This window comes from Gallinula chloropus (genome assembly GCF_964237585.1).
Source record: "Gallinula chloropus genome assembly, chromosome: 8".
Taxonomy (NCBI): domain Eukaryota; kingdom Metazoa; phylum Chordata; class Aves; order Gruiformes; family Rallidae; genus Gallinula; species Gallinula chloropus.
Genome location: NC_140093.1, coordinates 12,007,755 through 12,016,389, shown reverse-complemented (window position 1 = coordinate 12,016,389; position 8,635 = coordinate 12,007,755). Strand labels below are relative to the sequence as shown.

General features: G+C 45.1%; 1 protein-coding gene across 3 annotated transcripts in view; it reads left to right on the top strand.

Moving 5' to 3' along the window:
• Nucleotides 1-5,993: 5,993 nt before the first annotated feature.
• LPP (LIM domain containing preferred translocation partner in lipoma) overlaps nucleotides 5,994-8,635 on the top strand; it is a gene marked incomplete at both ends in the record, with an annotated part of 204,569 nt that continues 201,927 nt past the window's right edge. For all 3 annotated transcript variants that reach the window (XM_084267544.1, XM_084267543.1, XM_084267542.1), the window contains one exon: nucleotides 5,994-6,186. In XM_084267544.1, the coding sequence (XP_084123670.1) occupies nucleotides 5,994-6,186 (193 nt within the window). The remainder of the gene's footprint in view (nucleotides 6,187-8,635) is intronic.

Here is an 8,635-nt window from a genome sequence, read left to right as displayed (position 1 = left end):
GTACTGTCGTCTATTCATATTCCTGGTCTGACATTTTTAGATAATGTGGTCTCATCTTGGGATTCGTGGATTCCAGTTCCTCTGCTGTGGTGTATTCTTTCATGGTTAGAATTTTCTGAACTGAAGGCATTAAGATTGTCCTAATGATAGAACTGGAGCACACTGTTTTCCTTATTTATGCAGCGTGATTTCACTCTTTGCTCTTAATGGTATTTATCATAGTTAGCCTAGTCTTATCCTCTCTGCCTCCAACAGTAAGTGATGACTAATGCTTCCAAGGAAGGAAGGATAACAGAACCTCAGGCAGCCACAGCTGATTTCAGTTTGCTTTCTGTCTTTAATATTATTCATCATCTTACCCCTTCCATTTTAAGTTACTGTTCGTGGAAAAAAAATGGCCTTACGCTAGCACCCACCATTTCATAAAAGGTGACTGAAGAATTGAAGAGAGTTCAGAGTAAATATGTATCACTGAATCAAGAGAAGTCTGCTCTTTGCAGCGAGTTTAATTGATATTTAATTTAACTGTTTTGATTTGATTTAACCAGTGACCTGATTGTGTTCTGAAAGGATCTGTGTAAGGGAGGGAGGCAGGGCTGTAATGCAGATGACAGGAACATAACAAAAGCCAATGGTTGGAGGTGGAGCTAAATTAAATGTAAAGGCAGACATAAAGGAGAAGCTGTAATTATGGTGCTAAATTGCTTGCCCAAACAATTTACCTAATGCTGTGGTCAGTTCTCCAGAACCTGCATTCTTTCAGTTGAGGTTAAGCTTATGCTGTAGCAAATGTGCTTTAGCTCAACAAAGGCTTTGTGGAGTAATAGTTGGGTAGAGCTCAGTGCCCTGCACAGTGCAGAAGGGCTGGATGAGATGGTCAGCATGAAAGACTTTCAGAGCAGTGACATAAGAAAGATTTAGCACATTTTTGTCTGGGGTGAGGTAGTGAACTTGGGAAAAGGGTTTTGCCGGAGTGGTCAATGAGTAAGGAGTCACAGGAGAAGCTTGTAGCAGCCAGATGAGGAACAGAGCTGTTGAGTTACTGCTGGCCATGTCTGTGTGAGAGTGGCAGGCAGAAATGCAGAAGGCTTCAGCCAAGATGGGGAGATGTGGCACCGATGGGGAAGCGAGAGGTTGCAGCCCCCCATGGGAAGGTTCCTGGAGCCATGAGCCGTAATGACAGAGGCTGTTCCAGCCTGGCTGTGTTAAATGTTGGGTGGCTAGATTTATGCAGGTTTGCTGGGAAGGAGCTTGTTGAATGCAAACTATGCCTGACAGATGATTTGCTTGGAATAGAAATGTGGGCAACTGTAGATTTAACCTATGGTATGACTTTTCAGTGAGAGCTCTGTGGTCCAGCCGTTGACTTGAGCAGCAGAGGGATCAGAGGCTTTGCATTTGGCATCCAGGGAGCAGCAATGGCCTGGCTTGTCCAGCAAAAGGCTGGTGAGACTCACTGTTCTCCAGTGGTGGGGGGGAATTCCTTTTGAAGAACCAGGGGGGGTCAGATGTGGTTTGATGGTTTTTCACTCCCATCTGCTGTGACCCTTGAAGAAAGAGCTTGCTGTATCCACCCTTAGAAATGTGTAATGCACCAATTGTAACAGCTCCATCCCTGAGAGCCAAGGTGAGCGGGTTCTACTTCACCACATTATCTCCTGCCAGCGTGCGTGTTCCCAGAATGGTTTTTCTGGTCCCTCTTCTTGGGTTCCCCCAGCCCATACATCTTGATACTCCTTTCATTATGGTTTGCCTGTTCCTTGGTTCCTGCAGTATCCAGTAGATATTGTTATTTTTATTCTCCAAGTTTCTCAGTGACTTTAGCCTTCTTGTAACCACTGACTTCTGCAGTTCCCCACATCTAGTTAGAAACTTCTGAAAACAATACTGTTTACTGTAGAATTAGCAGAAATAACTTTTTTGAAGGAAACACCTCAAAAGCAAAAGTAAAACAGGCATCTGCTGCTTGTGTTTGCTGGCTAGCCAGAAAAGCACTGCCTTTACCTATGGAGGTTCTTGTCTATAAGTGCAGGAACCACAGTGATGCAGAGGCAGTGGCATATGTCAGAATAAGCTTAGAGTAAGAAGACTGGTTATAAACCCAAGTTGCCCTGTGCTGTTTTCGTTACTTATCCACATCACAAAATGTTCATCTGTTTTGGGTCAAAGGAGCTTCTGACTGAAAACCAGGCAGTGTTGCAGAGAGTGGTGAGGAAGCACTGATGGCTTTGAGTTAGCCAATGTTCTCTGCCATGGAAAAGTCTGCAGAGAGAGTTGGGGGGCTGTGCTCATCTGCAAGCCACTGTCCCTTATGTTTTGCCTTGCTCTTAGCCCTTTACCAGATGAAAAAATAGGGGGGAAATAATGGCAAACCCAGAAATTTAGCTTCAGCTGTTAAAAAGAGATCAATTAATTCTCTTTTTATGATCTCGCAAAGTAGTTAGGCTAAATTTAATTGAGGCTGGGGAGCTGGGGCTGGAACAGATGAGGAGAAGGGAACTTGCTGAAAACATTGTCAAGGCACAGATAGCAAAAACGAGTGGCAGCAAATGTGTAACAGAAAATGAGAGGGGGAGAAAGAGAAAAGGCTAACGGGGAAACAATTAAAAAATACCACCACTGCCAAAACAAATGTGTTAGAGGGTAACTGAGAGGGAGCCAGCTTACAGTCAGCAGTTGAGTTACAGCAGTGTGGTCTTCATGCTCCAGCACTGTCCGTAAGAGCAGTCTGCTTTTTAAGCTCATTCATTGAGATTCACATCATCCTCAGCTGCCTCCAGCGCTGTGCAGCCGCAGCCTGGCTATGGAAGCAGATACTAGTGGTTTGTGCATCACTCAACCCATCTCTTGCTGTCAACCTGGCAGACCATGGGGGTTCCGTGGGACCAAGGCATGTTGCCTGGGAGGTGGTTAAGGAACATCTTGGTAGCTGTCAGGATAGGAATGATGATAATCTGGTTGGTAATGGGATATTTTTCTGCTTTGAATCAACGTGGAGGTAAAGTCTTGTGTCTGAAGGGCACTTCATGCAGCGGGATGCTTTTTCATATGAGTTGTCAAGCCAGGGACTGAAAAACCTGTCAGAATAAAACCCCAGGGTGCTTTTAGCAATGGGTAAGATATAGTTGTCTATGGATGCTCTAACACTGCAGAGTGCAGAGTTGTCTTGTTTAGCTCTTTAGGTTGAGTGCCCTCACATTGTTTTCTGCTCTTAAAACCTAGATAGTTGCCCGAGTTTTATTGCTGTATTTTATATTTTTGAAGGATTTGGGAGGAGAAAGCAGCAGTTTAGGTGAATCTTACTGCTTGAGTGACAGTCTTTTTCTAGATCCATCAGGCCTGGTGCTGGTAACAGGAAGTACCCGGCAGTGGAAGCGCAGTTCGCGTGCCCTCTGCCCCCACCCGTTGCGGCTGGTTTCATCTTGGGCCCTGTGGGGAGGACCTGCCTTTCACTTCTTGCTTTCAGAATGATGCTCTGCACTGTTAATGTGAGGTTGGACGGTGGGAATATGGGGGAGGAAAGTCAGATCCTTACAGCTTAGCCTTGGATACTTATCCATCTCCAGACTGTTCCTGCCATGCTCCTGTCTCCCTCGTTTCTAGCCAGTCGTGGTGTCTTCTTTTCACTGGTACTGGGTGTCTAGTGCAGAGGGATCGAGAAACCTCTGCGTGCACACCGAGCAGCAGACTGCATGGTGAGGAAGAGCCACAAGTGTTGAGACTGATGTCTGGCACTCACCAGTTCCTCTCCCACACAAGGAACGATGGAGGTGGAAGATGACCACAGATTGTCTTATCTCCTAGTGGTGGGTCAGACACTGGGACTTTGACTCTACAAGGAGGAAACCTGTTACCTGGAGTAAACTCGCTGGTCTGAAATAAGCATATATATATACACACACACACACACACTCACATCAGTCTTAGCAGTCATTGCTCTTAGCTGGAGGTGTTGTCCCCACGCTACCGTGTGGAGACCTTGCTTCCCCCATGCTGACTCAGCATTGCTAACAGCAAGTTGCTAGGGGGAGGTTAGCCATGAGGGAACCCACAGGGCTACTTCAGAGTCTTCATTTACTGCTTTGATAAAGGGCTCAACTGAATTTTCTCCACTGTGAGATGTGGAGATGTAGGATGTAGGAGCTTTGCCAGTCAGGATGAGTTGGCAAAAATAGCTCTGTGCCTAAGACCCAAGCTTAGTCTTGAAGTTTCTAGTGATGTGTGAGCCCAAATTAGGAGAAAGGGGAAATCGTGTGATTTCTGCTTTGTTTTCTGTACACAGACTTAAATATGCTATCAGATATGCCTTCTTCCTGCGTGAATGTTCCCTATAGTCTTGGGGGCTGGTTGAAGAGCTCAGTGTTGTTTGTTTCTTTGAGAAGCATGTGTGCATGGAAGTATTAGCTGTGAGATGTCAAGAAGATGCCCAGGTAGGCTGAGAGTGGACCTGTAGCTGCAATCCTGCTTGGTATCAATGAGTTGGAGGTGGCTGTGCTTGTCTGCTTTGGAAATACCTCCTCATGAACCATTCAAATAGATGTCTGCATGCGTGACCATAGGCTGTGTCAGAGTATTTAGAGTACTGTAGCACTGTGGACATCAGTAATTATTTCACTTTGGGAGAGTCTGTGCCTTCCAGAGGTCACATCTGTCCCCTTTCTTCTCCACCACCTGGAGCTCAGAGGACTGTTCACACCAGCTTATATGTCCCTTTGCTGCCACGCTCAGCAGAGTTTCCGCTCTCCTTTGTGTCTCAACCCTGGCAGATTGCGTTTGCTCCTGTGGTTAGAGAATACATTTTTGCAAACCCAGCAGCACCTCTGCTTTGTCCCATTGCTCCCAGATAGACGTGCTTTTCTTCAAGAACAGTCTGCTGATATCTCCCATGGCCTGGTGCTGTCCCTCACGCCGATCCTTTTCCATGATCAAAACAAATCTGTCCCGATTTGGTCGCAGGTGCCTGCTTGTTTCAGTAGCCTTGGGGGGTCTTAACATCGAAGCAGAGGATGGGCAGAAGTGACAGCGTGCTTGAGGGCTCCACAATTAGCATTGGTTGTTGTCTGTGTGGGGTCTTCGTTTCCTCACCATACCTCAAATCCAGCTCAGAGGGATGATAGCATCGAATGGTACTGTAGGACAATCGCTGCTACCCAGCGAGTGTGGTCTGTGTGTGGTGAAAAGCACTTGTTCATTGCAATGAACAGGTTTTTTATGGGCAATATTTTTCAGCAGCATCTGAGTCCAGTTCTCAAAAGTGATGTAGGCTTTTAAGAGGCCAAAGCCAAGATTTTCATAAATAAGTAATGATTTGGGCTGCCTCTGTTTTCTGTTACACAAGTTGAGATGTCTAAAAGGAGCCTGGTTGTCAGTGGTTGTGGGATTCTGGCATTTTTTCAAACCTGACATCCTTTTCAAATATCTTAAGCTGGGCATTCAGAAACGGAGGCATCAAGAATGATTAGGTGCTTTTGAAATCCTTTTTTTTAAAAAGAAAAAGGTTTGAATGAAAGCCTATGGGACATAGGATCCTAAATGGCATGTGAAGTAGTGCTGAGGGTGTATTTTGCAAGTGTCTGTCTATCTGTGACTACACTTGTCCCCAGAGCACCTGTGATGATGTATGTTAACGTGCTAACGGGGAAAAGCAAATATATCACCGCTTTACCGAATGGATGGTGGGATTGATGGCCTTCTCCAGGGTATCAGGCTGCCTCTGCTTTGGTTAGAAGAGGAAAAACAGCTGTGCTTTTTGTAGGCACTGGCAATGAGCTGATCAGTAATCCTGACCTACTGGGAAAAGACAGATTTGTGTAAGCCCTATACATTAGGACCAGTGTGTTTAAAGGTAAGCACGCACAAGTTAAACATGCTAAAAGGTTTTGTGAGTTTGATTTTATAAACCAGCAAAGTAGCAGGTTTGCCACTGTTACTTCCCCAGCCTAAATACCTAATGTGTGTTTGATTCTCTTTGTCTCTCTTCTCAGATCTGAACCATGTCCCACCCATCCTGGCTGCCACCCAAGAGTACAAACGAGCCTGTTGGTCACGTTACTGCAAGGATGGAGACCACACATGCTTTTGGGACTCCAAGCATCTCGGTGTCCACCCAGCAAACACCAAAGAAGTTTGCACCTGTTGTTGCCCCCAAGCCAAAGTACAACCCATACAAGCAACCAGGAGGTGATGGTAAGTATTTTTTATTAGAAAGGAACCACAGCTGTCCAATTCAGAGGAACTGAATGCTAATACAGGCTGTTCTTGACTTGTTCTTTGTTGATGCATTTGTGGGAGCTTCCTTGTTTCAGATCGTTCAAATCAAGGAGAAAGTGAAGGCATCTCTTACCCTTGCTCTGGCTAGCTACCCTCCTGAGAGGTGCATGAGGACAGATCTTTCTTGTTTTTAATCAGAAACAGATGTCCTCTGTCCAGGACTGGTACTTTTCAAGGGGTTTTGCTTGTTTGCTCTCTGCTGATATGTGTTGATCCAAGGAGCTGGGGCTTGAACAGCCCTTTTCAGTATTGTTACTTTCATCCCAGCACAATGGGAATCCTTTACAAATGTGGGATTGAGCTATGCATATAATTGGGGTGGTAGGACGTCAGTTTGTCAGAACGGGTCTAGGAGACCTGCCTTTCCAGCCTGCAGGTTTGATTCAGTTGTGCTTTAATTCTTTTCCATCTACTATGCAGCACTCTTGAATATGAAATACTTTAATGATATAATTCTGAGGATATTTACATGACCTTTTTGCAACAGCCTCTGGAGCTGTTATGTCAGTAAAACAGACTGACAGTCACCGGGTGTTGGCCTTCCTCTACCTCCTGCTGTAAGTCCTCCCGTATTCATGGAGTTGAACAGCGAGTGTAGGAGTTGGGTTCCTGGCTTGTGTATACACAGAGGGAGGGACTTCCCAGCAGCGGGAGCATGTGGCTCAGAGCACCTTTGGAGTTTGCAGCTGGAAACCTACCAGCTGGAGCACCCTGGATGCCTTGAGTTGTGGTGGAAAGCTGTGTGATGGAGCCTTACTGCAGTAAAACCAAGATGGAAGTCAAGGATTTTAGGAGAAAGTGGTAGCTCTCTTGGCAGAGTAATGAATTCCCAATTCCTCATGATTTACTATGGTTAGAAATGGTTTGAAAACTCCTCACCTCCCTCCTCTCTGCCCCCAAAAATATTCAGTCATATTCAAGAAAATTACCAAACCAGCTTTTGATTTTTGGTTTTGGATGCTCTTCTTTGTTCCTTCACCACTTCTCCCTCTTTTGTGTTGGGTGCAGTAAGATAAATGTCATCTGTATCTGTTTTTTTTTCCTTTTGCTACTCTATCTTTTGAGAGCATACACATTTTCAGGAAGACTACAGAATAATGGAACAGAGAAAGAGAAACAAAGCAGCATATTAAATCTTGCACTTGAGCTATTTTCTAAAGTTAAGGGCATTTTGTAGGAAAGTTGGAAAAGTCTGATGAGTGATTTTTTTTTTCCCTCTGCTGCTCTAACTTCATAAAATTTAGAACGAAAAAAGAAAATGTGTTGGAGGGGAAAAGTGAAGTCATATCCACCTGTTCTGTTGCCTTCAGTAACAAAACATTATCGAGTAAGAGGAAGACATTTGGAATTAAAAAAGTAAAAATAATTCATTTCTGGAATGCAATGAAAATGTCACCTTCAAGTCAAGTGGAAATTCTTATTCTTCTAATTCTCTTGAAATTTCAAGTAATAATGGGAAATTACACTTTTTTCTAGGAAAACTTGTTGATCAGCCACTTTTTTTTTGGTGGAAAATGTCAGTATACCTTAATTGTCAGGGATTTAGTGATTGTACTTCTGAATTATATGTGACTCAGGAATGCTATCAGCTTCTAAAATATTCTTTTTGTCTTGGTATGTGGGAAAGGAGACTTTCTCTAAGAGCAGAGCAGATTCTGCAGGCTGAGAAGGGGAGATGAGGCACGCAAACATTTCTCATGCAACACTGACTACCCAGTCCTGCAAGCAGCAGCTGAGCATCGCCAGGTTTGTTGGAAACCAGGAGACAACAGGAGCTCGCAGGAGGCCTTTTTCAGTGCTGATCCCTTGCCTTGTGTGATGCTGGGCATTTGGAGATCCCATCATCATCTGACAGGCCTGGTAGAGCTAAGAGTTGGCCAAGACCTGTTCAGGGACCAGCTTAGTGATGTGACAGCATGCCTGCAGCTTAAACTAATCCACTTTGAGAAGGTGACATGCTGCTGGTTGGTGTCAGCAGCCAGCACAGAGCCATTAGCTCGTGAGAACACGAGACTTCTGGGATCTGGCAGGCGAGGGGAGGACAGTGTGAAAATATTTAGCCCAACATGCTTCATTCACTTCCTATGGCTCCCTTCTCTCCTTCCAGCTCCCTAATTGTTTCTTCAATGACCTCCGTTGTTTTTGCAGCAGTAATTCAGCCTGGGAGACTGCTCCATGCCCCACTGGTTCCCTGTGTAAAGGGGTACCATGAGTCGTTTTGCCTGAATTTTTTCTCTGTTGATCACAGGTCTTTCCCGTCTGGTTAGCTTCGAGTCTGTAGGTGGAGGAGCTGCAGCATCCCCTTGTGCAGCAGCGTGTTTTCATCCCTCTGGAGATGCTTTACTTGGGAGGCACGTGGGCTTTC